Source organism: Tetranychus urticae, chromosome 2 (assembly GCF_039701765.1).
Source record: "Tetranychus urticae isolate SD_2017Ah chromosome 2, NJAU_TeUrti_SD_1.0, whole genome shotgun sequence".
Lineage (NCBI taxonomy): Eukaryota > Metazoa > Arthropoda > Arachnida > Trombidiformes > Tetranychidae > Tetranychus > Tetranychus urticae.
Window position 1 is genome coordinate 4,332,188 of NC_142959.1, and position 21,579 is coordinate 4,353,766.

Below are 21,579 nucleotides of genomic sequence, written 5' to 3' on the forward strand. Positions count from 1 at the left end.
AAGGTGTTTATTTGCCAAATATAAATCTCATTAACATATATAAATCATTTAATTGTGGACTGATTAACATTAAAGTCAAATATTCCATAAAAATTATGCTTATGATTTGCCTTTTTACACTCCAATCAAGCTTTTATTCCCAATGTGTTACCGCAATGGTACACCAAACTGTAAGACAATCCTTTCGATCAGGACTATCATTTTCCAGAGGTTACTTCAATTGTTCAAGCATGCCAAGTTAATTGTTATCAATAGACATCAATGGATAAAAATAGAGGAAGAAGTAGACTAATCTGATTGAGGTAGTAAATGTTAAGATTTGGAAAGGGTACCAGATATTAATAGATGAAAACTAATTGCTACCAATTCATCAATCTAACAGCATTTCATTACAAGCGAACATTACAATCATATGAAATAATTTTCATCGAGAAACCAAGTCATTTCATCGATCGAGGAAAACTTCTGATAAAAGCTTATCAAAATCTCATGATTCAATATTTAAGTCACTAATCAGATTGACAGCACTTTACTGTACTCAAGTTGTAAAACACGATAAGAACAGCATTCAAGTAGAGCAAATAGATCAAAATAAATAGCCATTATTATTAATACAAAGATGGTCGATATTGCTATTGAATGGATCAACATTGGGAATAAGATGAACGTTTTGTTGATAAACTAAATAACAGTTTACTCCTTTTATTTGCTTCAATACACTTATTGTACTTGACTCAATTGTAACAAACTGTGGATTTAACTATCTTTTACATGTAATAATTGAAATAAAGTTCATTTTAGTGTAAGCTCTTCAAGATAACTAATGACTGTTAAGGCAATGAGATTTAGATTAAGGCTATCACCTTAAAACAATTAATCATTACAATTTGATCGGCATCTCATTTTCAATATTTAGTTTTATTTCATGCTTTAGGACCTTTTTGTTTACCTTGATGTTGACAGTAAATTGCATTGATCTCTTGATCAATCAAATTATACAATGTTGTACTATTTTTCAATATTAAATGCTGTTTACAATTTTGACTGATCATACGATTAACTCATCTCTTATTACAATTGTTTTATGATCAAAAGAATACAAAAAAATGAATTTTGTTCTGAGATTTTTTCCTGAGCAACCTGAGGATACTTTTTGTTGAGGATTTTTTTACAAATCAAATTTACATTTGTTAATTGCTTCAATACAATTATTTTAAATTGAGTAGTCGAGGACTTTACAATCAATACAAGTTGCTCTGCTACTAATTATTACCATTATCAACATTACAATTATATTATTATCATTGTTTGTTTATAAATAAATTTTACCAACTAAAAGCTGATTGAATATCAAATAAATTCTGAATCACTTCAGAATCTTACAAGATTAAAATGAATTTCAAAGTTGAGATTCGTCTACGTCTTAGGAGAAATAAAAATTTACAATAATTCAAATGTTTCTAACAGACATTTGAAGTGGAAGAAAATTAATAACTTAAAATTGAATTTAAAAACATAATAGAGATGAAGATAATACAGAAGTTACGATGTTTTTGTAAAAGGAAACAGATAAACAAACTTGTTGGTGGACGAACATAAAAGGACTATAAACAGTAGCTAATCATTAACCTTTCACTTAATGTATTTTATACAATTAATTTATATTATATAATATAATATGTGTTATTGTTTTCTTTGGCTTAAAAAATATGGAAGGATGTTGGTTTATCTCCTTGTTTCCTGGTATTGGTAGCTTGGGTCAAGATTATTATATGTTAAAAACCAGTCTCAAGATAATCAATTGGAACTGTTAATCTTAGTCCTGCATCACTATCTGATGGATCGTCTGGAATAAAGTAACGTCCTTTGGTTGGTGATCGACCATAATCGGAATCATTACTATCCTCATTATCTTGATCATATTGGCTTGCTAATGGCACTTGGGAATCAGTATGCTTAGGACTGTGAGCTGTGAGTCTATGAATCTGTGATTTAGGTCCCCAATCAGATGTTGGTTGCATCAAAGTTGATATTCTCTGAAAAAGAGATTGAGAAATTATTAAATTGGTTTGAATTTGATTCAACTCAACTTAAGCTTTACCACAATCTTTCAAATTGCATTGCAAGTGAATAAAGTGTAAAACTTGCGAGTTAGCAAATCACTTTACCTGGAAAATCGGCCCTTTTCCCATCAAAATTTTATGAAAGGCCAGTATAGGTATGGCTGAAATGGACAGGAATGATAGAAACCATCCGATTCCATTGGCCCAACCCGGGAATAAGTGATCACCATAGCTACTAGGTACAGTGTTGAATATAGAGCAAATAAGAATCATCTGGTTGTGAAATAAAAAGATTGGAAAAAATGAGAATACGATTAGAAAATATTTCAATAAATTAGTGAAATCGAGAAGAAATTAGTCTAAAATTTCAACTAACATTTTACTTATTTTTGGAATCGTGAATTGATAACATCAAATCACTTTTTACCTGTTTACATTTCAAGCTTTAAATCAAGATGATCATATCATGACTTGATTGGGTTCAATGTTTAGCTTTGATTGTGTTTTGTTATGTTAAATGCTTACCGCAATGATTGAAGGTGTAACCCATTTCAATAAAAGTTTCCAATAATTTTTGGGGTAAGGATATTTTCCAAGCATCTCTTTGGTATCATCAAAAAATCTATCAATCCCGTAAACCCAACCAATAACAATTACTTCAATCAAACCAATTGTCAGGGCTGAAAAGCTAGCACAATAATCATCCATCAACTGAAGTATGTACATTCCACCCCGAGTACACATACTCAGCCCCAAGATATACATGACACTGCAGACAGCACACAAGACCAAAGGTTTTCGGTGTCGCAATGAACGAGGCCAAGTATCGACAACTCCAGTGACAACAGTTTCGATGAGAGTGAATTGTGTTCCAAGACCAAGCGTTAAAAGCATCGAAAAAAAGAGGAAAGACCAAATTGGAGAAAGTGGAAGTTTAGCAACAGCCTCTGGATAGACAACGAACGCCAAACCAGCTCCTGTAAGCCATCAAAAAGGAAATGAAAAGTAAAGGGTAAGAAAGATGAACTTGCAGAAATCCATGGCCAATGTTTAGCGAATAGAAATTTAAATCATCAATTGTTAAAAATATACTAGTTCAAGCTTGTGTTTAACATAAGAATATGTTGTAGTGTTTAAATATGTACGTGGAAGTAGATTACTTGATACCTTGTAAATGTTTAAATCATTTAAAGGTCAAGATTAATTACTCTGGTGACACTATTGTGATACTAACGAGGTATTTTATCAAATTGACTTATCTTCTAAATTAAGTCAAGCAGATAAGGATTAAATTTATATCATAAGACAAGTAAACGGCAAAACAGTTTGTTGCCAAAAATTTTAGTCTCATGATATATTAAAAACTAGAGGAACACTTTGAGTTTGTTTTCAATTTGCTCTATTTTTGATTATTTTTGGATTATTGTTTTCAAGAGTAACTTTCACCAAAAAAAAATTAACAGGAAACTATAACATCTTTCAGCAATGAGTCAATGTTTTCCACACAATAATAAGGTACCTTGAGTTGCGACCTCAGATACAGGTAGACCAGTTTCTTTTGCCATGAATCCAACAACACTAAAAATAACAAAACCAGCAAAGACACTTGTTCCACAATTGCCAAATGCGACAATCAAAGCATCCCTATTAGACAAAATAAGAAGATTAAAAGGTGATGAAATTGTTCGGTAAGGAGAAGTGATGAATGAACATGAGATAATTTGTAGCTTACTTGAAAAAATTGTTATGAAAACGATTGTAACTGGCTAAGGTAATCAATCCACCCCAACATGGTGACAATGAGAAAAATATTTGCATAGCAGCATCTTTCCATACTTTTATTTCAGCTAAACGATGCCATTCTGGTGTTAAATAAAAATGAATACCATCAAGGGAACCTTCCAATGATAATCCACGAATAAGAAGAATGGTTAATACAAAGTATGGAAACAAAGCGGTAAAATAAACAACCTGCAAGAAGTGAAAAGTGAAAAAGTGCGAAAATAAAAAATTCAGTTTGATTAATTTGTCTGTCTAAATTTATGATCTTGATGATGGTTTTGGGAAAGGGTTCGTCAGTATTACAAGGATTGGTTTATTTAAATTAGATTATAAGGGGAAGAAAGGGATAACAGTTATAAAAATGTACCTTTCCCAAGCTTTTGACGCCTCTAACAAGGCAAAAGAAAACGATAAGCCAACAGATGAGCAAACACAAGGCTAGTTCAATGCGAATGCTTCCAAGCTCGTGAATTCCTGAAGATATTTCCAACACAAAATTACTGTTAGAAAAATTTGAAGAAAAATGAGAGAGGAAAGGAAACATTAGTAAAAATGAAATCTTAAATAGGTGAACTTTTCAGGCTGTTTGAACATTATTGTAATGAATGCATTAGATATAAAAAAATTATTCGAGAAATGGTACATAACTACAACTTCAGGTCAGTTTGCCTGACATTGGGCAAATCGACTGATTGAGATTGTGTTAATAATTATTTATAAATTCACCGAAACTTACTGAAAATATTCATCACTAGCAGTTTTTGAATTATATTTAGAGCTGGTAAGGTTTTGCCAGATTTCTTGAGATACATTTTCTTGTAGAATGCAATCTCCATCAGAATCCATGATTCCTTTATGAGCTGTACAATTTTTGGTGTCAAATTTACGGCAGGCTAAAATTAAGAAAATAAAATAAAATAATAAAATTAGTAAAAAATCAGATAAATTACCAAACTATTCATCAAGTTCTGCATTGTTTCAATTTGCAATCGATTGAATCTGATGATAAGTCAATCAATATGATATTAATAACCTCAATGCCCATTTTGAAAATAGCAATGATAAAACAAGCAATGTGTAGTGATCAACAACAGTAATGATATTATCCTGACAATTTTACCTCAGAATGTATCAAATAGGAAGTAAAATAACACATGAAACCTAAAAAGGTTTCGTGAAATGGAAACAAAACGCAACAATATATTTGCTATAGAGACTTCCATTTAGTAGTACATTAACCTAATCATCGATTTTATTTTATTTTTATTCGATATCTAAACTAATAAATATTCAAAATTTAGTTAGCAATATCAATAAAGAGTTCAAGAGATTGAAATATGGGTTAAGGAGTATTAATACATGCACAAATTTTCCTTTCGTCTTAAGGGTAGGGACTTTGTGGGTCTGCAGGGACATGAAAACTGAGTCGATCTTTTCTATCAATTAGTTCTCTACTTTTCAATGCGTTCTCTTCGTACCATTTGTATTCCATTCATTTTCACATGAACTCCATGGAAGTTTATCAGTAAATGACGAAAAGAGGTAGAACATGGCCCAAGCTAGAATCATGTTATAATAGATTCCAACCAAACCAGACATGAGAAACATGGCATAGCCCAATCCTTGAAATAAAGGTGATATTTTCCATATAGTGATGGGGCCTTCGCTTGCATATTGACCAAAAGCAAGTTCCATAAAAAACAAAGGTAAACCAACAAATAATAACATAATTGTGTATGGAATGAGAAAAGCTCCTGTAAAAAGAGAGAAAAAATAATTAGAACGATTACAATGAATAAAAATCGTTGTTTTTCACAAAATTGTACCAAGGATACCTCAACTAAAGATAAAATCAAGTGTCAATCAATGCAAAAAAAACTTTAAATTTCAAAACAACATTCTTAGCTAACCAAAAATACACTCGAAAATGCATGATAAATCGTTAACTTGTTGACTTCCTCGAGAAGAAAGATGTGAATTATGAAAGATACCGAAAATTGTACCATTACCATTTCCAAGAACCTAATTTTAGATTTTTTAACGACAATATACTAGAACACACAATTTAAAAAATCTAAAACTGTTAAACAATTGAATTATAATGAACAATAATACAAGAAATCAATTAACAAAGTACAGTAAAAATTAACAGTAAAAATGCAAACACGAGATTAACATAGAAAGCGCCAAAACTGTGCTTCTGTTATCCCATCTTGCTTTTGGCGCTAAATTCAACTTGAAATAAAATAATAGTTTAATCTTCAATAAGACAATTTTGAACAATTAAAAATTCTAATTAATTGAAATAAAATGAATTGAATTTACATTAACCTAATAACAAAATTTAAAAAGCAGGTAGAAACGAAAAAAGGTAAAAAATGAAAATATAATTTAGCTCATCAATACAAATCTCTAACACTTAACCAATTCATTTCAAGGATTGATCATTTCAACCAAAAGTCCAGATTAATCAGTGATGAACATAAAAAACAAAAGACGGTGCAAAAAACTCGAAAATCAATAAATTTCCTTTTATTGATTGAATCAAATGACGTTATATATTGTACATTAAGCCGGGAAAAAAATCTTGTTCAACCCTAGAAATCCTAATCAACATCGCACATTCATATTGACAGAAAATGATTCAAGTGAAAAAAGGACTATTACTTAATTTAATTTTCATTTCTACATCATTTCTTATTTCAACATTTTCTTATAACAATCAATCAACACTTTCATGTATTGAACACAGAAAAAAACAGTTTTGATTGATTGAATGGGTAAATTAATAAAATAAACAACAAAACACCATTCAATTGTCATTTCCAATCAAACCGTTATCATTGATATTGATGGAAGTGAAAAGGTGAGAAAAATGTTTCAATATTTATCTCTTATATGAATATCATGTGAATATGAATGCCATTGAAGAAAAGGACAAAAATATTGAAACATTTGAAGTTGTTGCTTGAAAACATTGAATGTTGAACAAAGACGGTGACAAACAATTTTTAACTTGAACATTTAAAGTTCAGATGATTTCGTCTGAAATTGAAATTCAAGCTGTTGAAATTTGGTTTAGCATTTCGTCAAGATTGATTAAACCTTTAAAAATTGATTCCAAAATTGAGTTATCTCCAAATGGAAAAGGTTTAATCATCAAAATATTTCTTGGCTCAAATTTTTTGTTTGTCCTTCCTCAACTTTCCTGTTTACCTTGTCAGAAAAAAAGTTCAAGCAAGAAAAAAAACAAGTTGAGTGAAAAGTTCATCTTCATTTTCAAGGAGTAAGGTGATCAAGAATTGCCTTGGACTGAGGTAAAAAGATGAGACAAGATGATGGTGATGAAAATGAGAGTGAAATGTATCTTCCAAGTTGAACATTGGCAACATTTTTTACACGATGAAACCTCAAAATACAGAAATGCAAGAATCATGTTATTGTTCATGTTGAATGTAAGGTGCTTTTTGTTTGAAGTTCAGAAGAGACTCGGATCATTATCTTGGTCTTATTACGTTCATTCTCATCTTTGAATGGGAAGAGGATGAAGAAGAAGAAGGCGAAAGGAAAAGATGAAAAGATGATGCTTTGGGGTTATTATTATTTCTTTCACTCTTTTCACTGATATTACAATAGTGAATCGATATTTTTACTAGCAAAGTGAGTAAACTGGAGAGAGTGTTAAAGCTCAGACAGACTCTTGTTTAGGCAAGTTTACATGATCACATCTTATGGTGGGAATGATGAGCAAGAGTGGGAGGATGTGGAAAGTAATGGGGAAAGGAATGGGTGATGATAAGTGATTAAATGGATTCCCGCTCAAGGTTTTCATTCTTATGTTTCTCGTGTCTAAATCAAATTTTACGTCAAAATGAAGTTGTGAGCCGGCTTACAGGATTCACTGTAAACCATGCTCAATGGTTCAATCAGATTGTTTTTATTTCACTTAACGCAGAATCTCAACACCATTAACCAGGAATTAACCAGAAAAATAAAGGAAATTGAAGTTTCCTAGATAATCATGGGAATGGTTAATTTACATAAATGATAAATTTCGAGGCAAAAGCAAAAATTGATTACAATCAATGGGTAAACACGAGATGAAAACTATTAAAATTGTAACTTGATAGTAAGAGATTTGAGATTACAATTTTCATGGTGGTTGAAGTAAAGGTTGATTAGGTTTAATCATTTATCAAGACTCAGTTTACAATTTGGTTTGATCATTTTCTTGTAGCTGCATTGACTGACATTTACATTTTTCACTAACAACCAAAAGGGTAGAGAAAAATGACAAATACTAATGACAACAATCAACATACGGTATGTTTAGAGGTAAATTATTAAGTATTACTTACCTCCACCATTGCGATAACATAAATAAGGGAATCTCCAAACATTTCCTAAACCAACAGCATAACTTAAACATGATAAAATAAATTCAATTCCCGAAGACCAATTGCCTCTTTCAACAGTTTTCTCGTAGCTTGGAGTTCGGGTTATCTTGAGCTCGGGACTGTCTGAACATGCTGATGACATTTTGATAGGAGTAAATGATATTTTATCTTTAACCTTTTCCATATTGGTATAGCTGGTAATGGCGAGAGGTCAATGATTAAGGGGTAAGAAGCAAGAAATGTTTTCCGATGGGCAGTGAAGCAGAGAAAAGGGAAGACAAAAGCAGCTAAAGGTTGATCCAATAATCAGTTGAACAGTGGATGACACAAGTCTAGGATGATGATGAAGGAATCGAAGATAAACTTAACGGTAAAGATGATATTGTAGTTGACTAGAGAATCCAATAATCAATTTTACTATTTGATTTAAAGTTAAGTAGAGATCTTGCGAGAGGTAAACAGTGCGAGTTGAAAAAACACAAAAATAAAGAGATAATTGACACCATTTACTGATGATGAAGATTGAGATGAATGATAATTACTAAAATCAAGAGTAAGAGGGATAAATAGGGATGGCAATGATGAAGTGAGATCATAGATGAGAATAAGAGAGGAAAAACTGAAGGAAGATGAAAAATATGGGCAAAACGTGGTGATGTACGAGGATATGTTTGCAGGAAAAGTGATGCCAAAGAAAGAGAAGATAGAAAGGATAGAGCAGCTTTCTTTGTATCGATTGATGCAATCAAATAAGATTAACTAACCAAGAATAACTGAAAGTAAATGCAATTCGGTTTTCTTAGCATCACTTTGAACAGTCTCACTAGTCTAGTAAATCGAGTTTTATTATTTTAAACCAAGAGATAGAGCCACTTATCAGAATAACTACCCAAAACAAAACCCTTTTTTCACATCCATAACAACAAAATTGTAATACCCAAACACCTGCAAATGTAATTTCCCCCTTTTTCATCAACGGGCGAGCGCAAGTAAAGCTTCCCTTTATGTACAACATGTTAAGGAACAAAATAAAATTACCAGAGATTCGGTTACCTATTAATAGATACCAAATTATTAATAGATAGTCGATTGATGATCAAATGTCTTACTGGCAGATAAAACAGCAGCTGGCAGCGGCTGAATCGAATTTCGGTTCAAATTCTAACCTACAAATCGCTAAGATTTAAAGTGCCAACTAGCTACCCTACAATAAATCCTTAATAGAGCGATGTACAACCTGTACAGTCACTTTAATAAATATTTCAACCCATCAGCCTTCGGCGCCAATATTGTTATTTAACCGGCTCATTAGAAGCATATTATTTCTCGAAAGAACCAGCATTCAAAAGTGTAAATTGACTGATTTTAAAGACTTACAATTATTGTAAGAATTTTGAGTTTTCATCTGAACAGAACCATTTTCAAATGATAAAAACCTGCCTTCATGTGACAAAAACTTCTCAGCTCTCAAAAACACTTTATTCAGTTATTATTTAGTTGACTGTTAGGAGTATTCACAAAAGTGCATTAGTGCATTTTACCTAAGTCTAACAATTAAAAATAATAGATTTGGTCAGTATAAATTTTTCACGAAAGTCAATTGCGATAAAATTAGGCCTAATAAACTCTGAATATGCTTAACAATTAACGAATAATTAAAGGTTTTTTTTGCATTTGAAAATGGTTTTGCTCTTATCTGTGTCTTTGAGTCAGCCGGTTTCACTCTTTTTAAAGTTGGTTCTGTGCTTTGCAGAAGACTGTATTTAAAATAACTACCATGTTAATTGTGAAGGTTAAGATATGTTTTTCTTGTTTATGAACGAATTAGTTCTGATTGAATTTTAAATGTATTCAACGTTTTCAATTAAATTGATCTTTAAATGTATATTCTAACTGCCATTAGTGAAAATAATTAAGGTAAGTCATGTGAGGAAACAATTACCTAAAATGTTTACATTGAAAGCGTTTAACAGACGACAGTACATTAAGCATGGAAATTTCAATTTAAACATTGTATTTATTATGATAATTTTTTTACAGTTTACAATATCACCATTTATTAAAACCAATTATCACTATGATATTAGATACAATTGCGAAAATAATGGAATAGACGATATTTTGGTAAACTAGGACATCAGTGAATGCTTTACCCTTCATCAATGACCAGACGAGAGAGTCGCCTGATAATGCAAATGGAAACCAGTAGGTTAAAGGCTTGATGAAATTGGGCAGAGACTCATATGGCCAAAGTAAATAACCAAGAAATAGACTGGAAAAGCAATAAGCTGAATGGAGGAAAGCTGCCATAATTAAATCATTGGAAAGTAAACCGATGAAAATGCCTTTACTTATTCCACAAACAGTTATCGCTATTATTGAAAGTACAACAGCTATCCAGGAGCCTCTCATTGGGAAATTCAGTGTTGGTATCAATAGAGTGAAAAAGATCAAGTAAATAGGAACAATTACCAAAGTTGATGTTACTATTAAAGCCATGGTCAACTGAATACGACTGATACCAGCAGCCATAAGACGTTCATTCATCCTTTCATGGGCCTCTTTTATTGTCCAGCTCATCATTAGAATGATTGTAAATTGTTCAACAGCATAAAGAAAATAACGAATCAAAACATTCTCATTGGAGGCCATTAAATTATCAGGCTCATAGGATTCATAAATTGGAGTTACTGTGAAAAATTGATAATAATTATTTGTTACATTAAGATTCGTTTGGGTTTCGTGCATTAGTTTGGTCAAGCTTCGACTTATTGTGATAACCAGTGTATCAAATTTAAATTGATTGGAAGCGTCTACCGTCAGGAATATTTTATCTCTAACTTTTGATTCAGATACTTGATGGTGAACAGAGGGACTTAGTGATGAAAGACCCTTTTCGATTTTTTCTCGAATACTTTCTTCAAAATTTTCTCCGATAATGAAATATCCATCGATTAGTCCCTTTTCCAGATCTAATCGACTTTCCAGTTCTGAGTTGACCCGCTCCAATCTGATACTGTTTTGGGATAAAAATGATAGAAATTGTTCCGTTATGTTTCTGTCACTTGTTCCAAGGTTCATATAATTCACTCTCAAATCTTTAGGAAAGCGTCCAAACATTACACCAAAAGTCAAGGAGATGATGAAAATTATTAAACAAGATAATATGATGGGATAAATCATGAAACGCTGACATCTTAACCAAAGTCGCCACATCAATATGATGAGGACAGTAAAATTTGACAAAGGAGTCCATGTTTCAGTTATAGATGATGATGATGATGCTAATGATGGGTCTGAGGAAAGTGTTGAACTTGATGATGATGGTGATTGAGTATTATGAATTTGAGTATTTTGGCTGCCAACAGTTGACTGTTGAACTGTTTTCTTCTGATCCATTCCATTTGTTTGAACAGATGAAGATAATTTTGGCGAGTTTGATGAAGATGATGACGAAGATGAAGACGATGACGACGATGATGGTAATGCTCTGTTTCGTGAATCCCATTCAGTGCACAATCGAAAAACTGCCTTTTCCAAGGAAGTCTCTTTATACTTTTCCATGAAAGACATTGGATTATCCTCTACAATTACCTGACCTTTACGCATCAACCCGAATCGATCAGCTTTAACAATTTCTTCTAAATAGTGAGTGGTTACTACAATAGTCATCTTATAAGTGTCCCTAAGATGAAACAAATAAGTCCACATTTTGTAAACCAAGAGTGGGTCCGAGCCAACTGTGGGCTCGTCAAGGAGTAATAGCTTTGGTCGATGAATAAGAGATGCAGCCAAGGAAATACGTCTTCGTTGACCGATACTTAAATTACTTATCAACCTATCTGGATATGGAATATCAATTACTTTGAGAAGCTCGTCGATTCTTTCATTAACAGTATCCATTGGTAAATCACTAAGTCGACCAAAGAAAGTCAACATTTCCTTTATGGTCAAGTCTTCATTAAGTGCCAAATCTTGAGGCATAAACCCAACCAGTGGACCAGGTACTCCAAATCCTTTCTCTAACGGTGAACGACCAAAGACCAAAAGGGTACCTTTGGTTGGTCGATAAAATCCAAATATACATCGTTGTAAAGTAGTTTTACCACAACCTGATGGACCAATCAAACCATAAATGGCTCCTTTCGGCACTTTTATTGATAAATTTTTAAATATTGTCACTGGCTTCCAACTTTTACCCAACTCTAAACTCAAGTTGAGGCCAAGAATGGCATAATCGCTAGTTTTGATCTCCATCAAGAACCTATCAGGTAATAAAGTGAAAGCAAAAGAAAGAGAAAAATTAAAGATTATTCAATTTCGAGAAGTAATTCAATGTTTTAATTTCCTTTCCTTTTCTTTCATCACTCAAACAAAACCATTAAATTACTGAAATTAAACTATTTTTCCAACTCTCTTACAGAATCATTAATAATGCGAGATTGCGATCAAAACAATCAATGGCAAATATTGAACAATGCTTACGAATGAATTTGCAAATTATCCAGCCGCAGGCAGACCTTTCTCCTCAGTCGGAATTTAATGATCGAAATTGTTGGTAAATACATTTTTTATCGTAAAATTTAGAAGCCAAGAAAAGGATCAACTACATTCTAAGCTCAACTTCAAGGCAAATTTCAAGCTCATCCTTTTAGGAAGTCCTTTCTTGCATTTTCACACGACTAAAGTATATCAATTAATGTTTTTATTTATTTGATTCATATTCGTATTTTACTCCTTTATTTCTTCTAAATTTGATATCTACAGGGCAATTGAAACAAAAAGCAGCCAACCTTATTTCATGTTTACCTTGACCAGGATAAACGTGCAATGAATGAGTAAAATTTTTTCATTATCATCAAAATCAAAATACCATCACTTGAAGATCGGTTAGAATTTCCGACCTTTTCATATTCACCCTAAGGGAGTATATATTTATTGTAATTAAGAATTATTACATTGAAAAGGTTAAGTAATATAATTGAAATCTAATTCCTACGCAATGATTTACTGATCATCTGGTTATATCATTTGTCAAATTTGCCTTGGAAATTGAGGTTACTAGTGACACTAACTTTTACCCCTGAAACTAATACTAGAATTATTTTTGATTTAACTCTTACAGACGCCTGTTCTCAAACAACTAAACCCAACAAGAATCAACTGATCATAAACAAGCTCGAGCGCTCATGATGTTATTGTTTTGAACGAGTATTTGATTGCAATTGATTATAGTTTGAGGTACATGAAGTGACAATCAAATCTCAAAATGACCAAATCCTGAAGCTATTTTTACAAAGCAGAAGAATCTCGATTGGAATCAAGTACTTTATTGACTCTTATTTTTCAACTCTTATACAAGACTATCATTCGTATCTAATTCAAGCAAAATTGATATTATCTTACCTTTTACTGAAGAGACCAGATTATGATGAACATCTAAAATTTCACTTGGACCACAAGAACATGAAGGATGGCTTCCAATAGTAATTCACTTGCAATACAAGAAACTATCCATTTCAGGTTATAATTCCGTAGTGAGTGTAACAAGTAATAACAGCAAAATATTAAAATCTTTTTTTTTACTTTTACCAGGTGTGACTATGGATCAAAGCTGGACAAAATGTTTTAAGAAACTGATCAAATACGGAACAAGATTCGTAACAGAATGGATTTAGAGACTGGTCAGGATCGATGATTAGGAAAAAAACCCTAAAAAAACTAACTCCTTTGGGTCCTCCTATTAATTTTTCCATCACTGTATTTTTACGGTGATCATGAGGATGATAATCATCATGGCCATGACAACCACGACGTTCAACTTCCTCCTTCTCGATGAAAAACATTTAAACGCTTGTTTTTCTTCGCAAAATTACCAAAAAGTGCCAAGGGTAAAAATGGAAATTAGCACAACGTTTAACACCATCAAGGGCGACAACTTGAATGGATACACCTCATCATTACTGAACTAACCATTTAACTGGATAATTAGCCAAATATATAATCTTAAACCACCAAAGGTCATTGATATTACGTTATTAATGGAATTGGATTTACGGTCATTTTACTTATCCTCAGCTTCCTGATTTAATGTAAATTCAATTTCGATTTCAAATCATTTTTTGAAATGCTCTTCTGAAGCTGTTACTAATCAGCTCAATATTAATCAATGTTTTACAACAGTTTTTGCTAAATGTTGACAATTTTGAAATGTAATGTTGATGTAAACTCTGATTATTGTCCAATAACTTGTGACTCTCAATCAGGTTATTACACTCGTTTTACCCAAGAAATTATCAATTATCATTGTCATCATAGGAGATCAATTAAGGAGGGTTAATTTCCCTAATTGTCATGAGATCAAAATTCATTTACTCTATAATGATTCAATAATTATCCAACTTGAAGTAATCAATCTTAAACTGCCAATTCTGCTCTGTTTCTGTCCAAATGATATTTTGAATCATTTAAAAATATCAATCAAATCCAATTGTGTGTTCTTGAAATTGTTAATCCTATTTCACCAAATTATTAACCTTATTATTTGCACATAGAAATTTATTATCCAACAATCATTAATATTTCAATCATTAAGTTTACATTAAGCTACAAATACACATCAACATCAACAAATCAACTACCTTGAATTGATACATAAATTGACACTTCAGGTTTACAGTATTCATTATATAATTAATTCCTTGCTTTATTAATAAAAGACATTAATAATGATTTGTTTCACAGACAAAGCAAAAAAATAACTAAATACTGTCACTCCAAGTGTTGAAGTGATTCAGACACGTGTAAATATGCATTCAAAATGCACTCGTATTTCATAAACAAAACATCAGATGACTCGTGTAGATTTTTCTAGTACTTTGAGGCGAAAAATTCACAATAAATAAACTATTAAGACTGAATTGCCAAAGGCGATTCAACTTCTCTCATTCAGAATACAGTTTGTACCATTTAGTTTAATGCTACTAAGGATGATAACTAAAAATGAAACATGAGTCAAATGGTGATATTTTGGTAATATTATCGCCCCTTAATCATGTCAAACCACAAAGTTGACAGTTAACACTTTCAAACTGTTTCAAAGATTCAGTGATGAAAATTCAAGCTTGGTTCATCAAAATTTTTCAGCAATTATGAACATTTGCCTAATACGATGTATATTTTAAAGATGGAAATTGATTGGCCAATAAAATTAGCTCTTAATTTTCATTGATAATCTTGTGTCTTTGAGCTAAAACTAATCACCTTGATCTAAAATTTATTTGTATTACAACCAAATATTTGAAATAATATTATAGCAAAATATTTTTAATAACGACTTTGTTGGTAATAGAAGATGTAAATTTTTATCATTCAGGATCTGACTCTGAAATATGCTTTACTTGAATTTTCTGACTATTGAATTAGTCTGTTCTTTCAGTAAATTTCTTGAATTCTGTGTTTTTGCTGCTTAATCTTGATTTAATTTCTCATTTCAGACAAATTTTGATACTCAACTATCAGCTTCGCTCTCCATTGACTGTTGTCCGTATTGTGAACCTTAAAAGCCTTGGAAGCTCTTCTCAACCAAACAGCCATTAAATTTTCCCTTTGTGCCTGAATTGACCATGTAATGTTATTGTATTTTGAAGCATAAAATTTGAACATTAATCTGATGACGCAAATGGACAAAAAGGCACGACGAGCTTATATAACACGAGATTGGACAGTGAGAAGAAAATGAAGAATAAATAAGAAGGTCGAGAACTAGAAAGTGGAAAATAATATTTATTAGATTTATATTTTATACCAGAACGAAGAGAAAAGAAAACAATTGATAATAACAATGGTTATTCAAAAACAGCAGAATGAAATTGACAATTTTCTTGTTCACCTTTTTCTTCCTTTACCCTTCTCTTTCAGCAAATTAAAGTCAACGGGCGATGAAAATAATTTTGTTTGCCAATTAACTCTACACTGTATTCTTGATACAAAATAAAACAATCAATTTGAAACAATTAATCACAAAGCAAAACAAAACGTGACAGATCATTTCAGGATCAATGATGGATAAATGAATAAACAGCGGGTAAAAAGTCAACTTAAGAGTGGGAGAGAGAATAGACTAAAAGAAAATGAACAAGAAAAAATGAACTTCATCGTAAATAATTAAATTAACGAGAAATAATTGATATGGATATTAAAGTGTGACAACTCAATGGCATTCAGTGTCAGTTTCTAAGGGGAATGAGCTTTCGGGCAACACAGGAATTTACTTTTCTCGCTTAGATCATCTTCATGAGAATGATTTTCATCGTCTAAAAGATCATTCCGATTAGAAAGACGTTTTGATGTCCGCTGATAATGGTTATCCTGTTGTTGTTGTTGTTGTTTTGGATGTTGATGATGACTTTGATGAAATTGTTGATATTGAAGATGATTTTTATTATTATTATTGTTGCTGTTGTTGTTGATTTCACTTTTTTCATTACATATTTCAATATTATCTTTATCATCTGCATTACCATCATGATTCAAGGTGAAAGTTGAGCAAGAAGGAGATCCATTGAGAGAGGAGCTTTGTGACCCTTTGGATGATTTAAATCGAGACTGTCTGACTTTGAGAGCATTATCAACAGCATCATGGATTGTTAGGTAAACATGGGAAGGTGGAATATCAATAAAGAATCCATCCTTTTCAAGCATCTTCTGGACATGAGTAGCAACACAGGCGAGAAACGTTTCAACGCCAATGTGTGCATACTCTTGAATTGTCGACCGTAATTGACGGACTCCTGTAACATCAATGTAGGAAAACATTGAACAATCAATAATGATATGGGACAAGTGGACTGGAATAACGCTATTCAGAGATCCATCGAAACCATCTAAACCAGAAACCAAATCCAATCGGTGGGTCAACTCGCATGTTGACCATTTTTTGTCTCTTTTCTTGCGCCTTTTCTTTTCCGTCAAAACACCTCTGAATAAAAATGAACAAAAAATAACAGATTAATTAATAATGTTGAGAAATAAATTGTTTGTCATAAAATTAGATATAGATTTATTGTTGTTACTAATTGGACCGTAAGCTCTCACTGTAACAATTGAATATTGATGACTTTAATCATAACTTTTGGCTTCTCCATTGCTTTTCATCATTTTAATTCATTCATTTTTTTTTCTTTTCTCATTCTTTCGTCATGAATGTACACTTGATATTTTAATTTAAAATACAGAAGACTCAGGATAAACTGAATGAAACCTTTTTGTTCAATGGTAAGGACATGAAATTGTGGCAACAAAGACAAGGTTATCCCATATTAATCATATTTTTATCTGTATCAGGTTTACAATGGAATGGAATGAAAATTTGTTTCGTAATAAGATGATGAGAAAGAGAGAATAGAAGATGAACAAAATTGGATGAATCATCTAAAGGCTGTCCTTTAGACTTTCTGATCTCTCTGGTTATTCATTGTTATTCTCTGTGTTTATCATGATCAATATAAGATTCTTTACTCTATTTTACATCAAACCTTCTCTAAAAAACTCGATCCTTCTCAGACTCTCAACTGTTTTGACATGATGACAATAAAAGCGTTATAGTTGATGAAGATGAAAACCAATACATAGTTCCTAGAGATAATAATCACACATCATCATTATCATCTTTTTTTTGCAATATGTTTTGAAAAAAAGAAAACCTTGAATCTTTTTGAAGTGAATTTTTCAAGGAATCTGTATACCACGTCAAATCCACTTCACCCCTCAACTTTTCCTCTAACCTTCTAATTGGACCAGTCTGATGAGTTCCATGTATTTATATGAGAATGCGAATGAAAAAAATCTTGGAAATTATTCTTACAACTGGAGAATGATTAGTTCAAGAGGAATCAAAATTAATAATAAGCAATTTGGGTTGAAAGAAGGCGAAAAGGTCGACGAAAATAAATTTTAAGACGTCAACTTGCCTCTAAATCTAATTGATTTGAGATAATTAGATTCTTTCTTTCTCTCTTTCTCTCCCTGTTTCATTATATTGTTATCCAGACTATGGATGACACTGAGAAAATTTAATTATTGATTGATGGTGAAAAAGAAGAGAATGAATTTCTAATAGAAATAAATAATAGATGCTGACAAGGACTCACTTTACAGATACTCCTGTTTTACGTGCCAATCCTTTGTGAAAATATTCAATGTTGGCGAAATGAAGAGGACCACAAAATTGGTAAATTTTAACTCCAGGTATTTCGTTGGCTGAAGCATAACGATTAACTGGAACATAAACATCTGAATTGTTAACAAAACCAAGAAGATATATCTTGGGTCGTTGTGATTTGTAGATTAGTGTAAGTAAAGAGTAACCTAGACCAACATAAAGGCCGATATCAACATCAAGAAGGATGACAGCAAAAAAGGTTATTAACCAAATGGAAGCATCGAGTTTAGAGATACGCCAATAGTTGGCGAAATCTTTGACCTGGATGAGAAGAGTTTTAAGAGCGACCACAATTATGGCTGCTAATACACAATTTGGTAGCTCTGAAAGTAATGGACCAGCATAAAGAAGGACAAATAACAAGCCAACACAGTTGACTAGTGATACCAATTGAGTTCGTCCACCAGAACTTTCTTGGACTGCTGATCGTGAAAGAGAGGCCGCCGAAGGAATACACGAGAATAGGCAACTAATCAGGTTGGTTGTTCCAAGGGCAAGTAATTCTTGATTAGGATCAACCTTGTATTTGTGTCTATTGGCAAATATTTTACCTACTGAGATTGTTAAAGAGTATGCTACTATAGCAAGGGGTATGGTTGATATGGCAAGCTCACGAATCAGATCCAGTCTTGGATGTTGGGGTAATGGAAGCCCTCTAGGTATAGGACCGACAACTTGGACTCCCCAGCGTTCACGAATTGAGAAAATGTCGGAAATAACGGTGGACAGGATTACAAGAACCAATTCAATTGGGAAAGGTATAGAAAGAGAAGTGTGACGAGCAAGTAGAGGATTAATCACAAATTTGAATGCTAAAATGATGAGACAACAGGTAACAGATATGATTAGAGTGGGTACATTAATGGCATCAAAGTTGCAGACTAGATCTTTGTAAGTATAAATTAATGCCAATGGACCGGATCGGTAGGGAAGATGAAGACCAAATAAATAAGATATTTGAGAGGTAAATACGTAAAAAGAACAGGCTGTTGTAAAACCAGAAATTAGTTGTTCAGACATGTAAACCGAGAAAAATCCGAGACGAAAAATACCAAAAACTAATTGATACAATCCAATCAGAAATGAAATTGCTATAGCAATCTCAACTGCTTCTTCTGGTTTATCAACAGGTCGGAATCCCTTAGGTTCAAGTACTTGGGCTATTAGGCTACCCGTCATGAGAGATACAACAGCAAAGGTTCCTAAGAAAAGAAAAAAATTAATTCAACAGTAAAGTTGATGTAGGGAAGGGTTAAGGAAAGATTAAGATGTAATATAATATCTACTAGGGTAGGAATCAAATTACTTACCAACAGCACAATGTCTTGAGGTTCCCATGAAAGAGTAAACAAGGGCTGGAAAGAAACTGGTGTATAACCCATGAACCGGAGGAACGCGAGCAATCAATGAATAACCCATTGATTGAGGGACTTGAAATACAAGAATGGTCAAACCAGCGATGATATCGACGATTAAATTTTTACGCACATTGTAATTTCTTAGCCAGGCCAGAATAGGAAACAACTTAACTAATTTTCGGTTAATATAGTCGACGGAAAAGTGTGGTTTAAGAAAGGAAACAACCTTGTTTCCCATTTTAAGGCTGGTCCGTTGGGAACCTTTAATAACCTCATATTGTTCATTAAATTCGGGTAAATTGTAAGATTGACGATTACTAGTAAATCCTCCAGAATTGGAACAACTGGTTATCTCAACAGTTGATTCAAAAAGCACACCTGGTCTTGGTTCAGCCGATCCTGAACGAATAACTGGATCCCGAGGATATTTGATGATTGGCGTTAACCCAATGTGATTGAAGTCATCAGCTTTTTTCTCGCAAATTTTAGTCTCATCAGCTATCTTGTTATAATTGTAAGAATTTGCAATTTGAAGATGACCTTCACTTGAAAATTTTCTGGTCAATCGGCCGGTATATGTTGACTTTGATTGTTCATCCTGGTAGACGATTAGGGCTGTCGGTGAAGGAACAAAGTTGTTGGTTACTGCATTGGAAGAGTTAACAGTCTTGTTGGAGAAAGTGTTGTTGATTGTTTTATCATTGTCACTATTATCCATTTGATGTTTTTTGATTAAAATTTGACTGAACTAAAATTTTAAACCATTAAAAAGATTAATTACAATTCAATACTCAGTATTAATAGGAGGAAAAAATGAAGTATAGAGGAAGAAAATAATAATGGACAAAATGAAGATGACTAGTGAATAAAGAGTGTTAAGCTGTGAACGCACATAGCCGTAAACAAGGGAAAACAATGAAATTTGAAGAGCAGAGTTACACACAATTAAGAACCAATTGTTAATGAAATAAAGGATAGTTAAATAGTTGATGGTCCGAAATCAATTAGATTTAACAATAGATAATTAAACGTAGGAATATATTTTTAATTTTGAATTATGGTGATTAATTGTGTGCATGTTAGAGGGAAAAACAAAGCATCACTTAATAACAAAACTTGGCGCAAAAATGAAAAGAGAAGACTGTTGCTTCAAAATGTAAACTTATTTATGACTTGAGGTTTGACAATGTTGATAATGATGATAATGATGATCAAGATGATGATGATGATGAAATTGATGATTGGGGTTGATGCGCAAATGATTTGCCGTGAAAATTATAAAAAATATATCACAAGCATTTTACATCTTATTGACTGGTTTGGGATTCCAATACAACTGAATGATACATTTTAACATAATCTTGCGCTTTTAATTCATTATTCAATTATCTATTCTAATTTCATGCTCATCTATTTGTTTACCTTTTAATTCAATTGAATTTGTATCAATATTAAACAATTACTGTATACATTTAAATTTGATCAACTCTAACCATAATTTTATCATTAATTTAAGTTAATGTATTTAAAAGTCGCTCGTGTTTACATTTCAAATCAATTCTTGTGACGATGAGACAATTAGATCCGTAAATGGTTAATTTACTTGAGATAAAATTCAAATAGTTTTTAGACTTTAACTTATAGGATCGCAAGATTTAGATTGCATTATTTAATTGATGATCACACTCTAAATCCTAGAATTCAGTAATCTATCGGTAATAGTAATGTAATGGTGATTCCCAGAAATAATGAACTAA

General features: G+C 32.2%; 3 protein-coding genes across 6 annotated transcripts; all 3 read right to left on the reverse strand.

Annotated features, from left to right (window-relative positions):
- Positions 1-899: 899 nt before the first annotated feature.
- Positions 900-9,172, reverse strand: LOC107366383 (sodium- and chloride-dependent glycine transporter 1). 4 transcript variants are annotated; one of them, XM_015933973.3, is made up of 9 exons: positions 8,204-9,172; positions 5,324-5,599; positions 4,582-4,738; positions 4,213-4,345; positions 3,796-4,034; positions 3,583-3,707; positions 2,589-3,040; positions 2,169-2,336; positions 900-2,036 (listed from the first exon to the last, which is right to left on the reverse strand). In XM_015933973.3, exons 1-9 carry the CDS (start codon positions 8,424-8,426, stop codon positions 1,776-1,778), a joined length of 2,034 nt encoding a protein of 677 aa, XP_015789459.2. In that variant the 5' UTR covers positions 8,427-9,172; the 3' UTR covers positions 900-1,775. The 4 variants fall into 4 exon arrangements, with proteins under 4 accessions (XP_015789459.2, XP_015789460.2, XP_015789462.2 ...); XM_015933974.3 differs by lacking the exon at positions 8,204-9,172 and adding an exon at positions 5,855-6,054; XM_015933976.3 differs by lacking the exon at positions 8,204-9,172 and adding an exon at positions 5,681-6,012.
- Positions 9,173-10,231: 1,059 nt separating this feature from the next.
- Positions 10,232-12,499, reverse strand: LOC107366384 (ABC transporter G family member 23-like). The gene has a single exon (XM_025161760.2). The coding sequence runs from the start codon at positions 12,497-12,499 to the stop codon at positions 10,292-10,294; it is 2,208 nt and encodes a 735-aa protein (XP_025017528.2). The 3' UTR covers positions 10,232-10,291.
- Positions 12,500-16,007: 3,508 nt separating this feature from the next.
- LOC107366386 (prestin) lies at positions 16,008-21,150 on the reverse strand. Its single transcript, XM_015933979.3, has 3 exons — positions 19,775-21,150; positions 18,394-19,666; positions 16,008-17,222 (listed from the first exon to the last, which is right to left on the reverse strand). Exons 1-3 carry the CDS (start codon positions 20,538-20,540, stop codon positions 16,478-16,480), a joined length of 2,784 nt encoding a protein of 927 aa, XP_015789465.2. The 5' UTR covers positions 20,541-21,150; the 3' UTR covers positions 16,008-16,477.
- Positions 21,151-21,579: the final 429 nt, after the last annotated feature.

Excerpts from the sequence above, each read along its gene's own strand:
- LOC107366383 (XM_015933973.3), bottom strand. The coding sequence starts at position 8,426 with ATGGAAAAGGTTAAAGATAAAATATCATTTACTCCTATCAAAATGTCA. Across the intron at positions 4,035-4,212 it reads GCGTCAAAAGCTTGGGAAAG|GTTGTTTATTTTACCGCTTT; the intron begins GTACATTTTTAT and ends CACTTCTTGCAG. Across the intron at positions 3,041-3,582 it reads ATCTGAGGTCGCAACTCAAG|GAGCTGGTTTGGCGTTCGTT; the intron begins GTACCTTATTAT and ends GATGGCTTACAG.
- LOC107366384 (XM_025161760.2), bottom strand. The coding sequence starts at position 12,499 with ATGGAGATCAAAACTAGCGATTATGCCATTCTTGGCCTCAACTTGAGT.
- LOC107366386 (XM_015933979.3), bottom strand. The coding sequence starts at position 20,540 with ATGGATAATAGTGACAATGATAAAACAATCAACAACACTTTCTCCAAC. Across the intron at positions 19,667-19,774 it reads CTCAAGACATTGTGCTGTTG|GAACCTTTGCTGTTGTATCT; the intron begins GTAAGTAATTTG and ends TTCTTTTCTTAG. Across the intron at positions 17,223-18,393 it reads AAAACAGGAGTATCTGTAAA|AGGTGTTTTGACGGAAAAGA; the intron begins GTGAGTCCTTGT and ends ATTTTTATTCAG.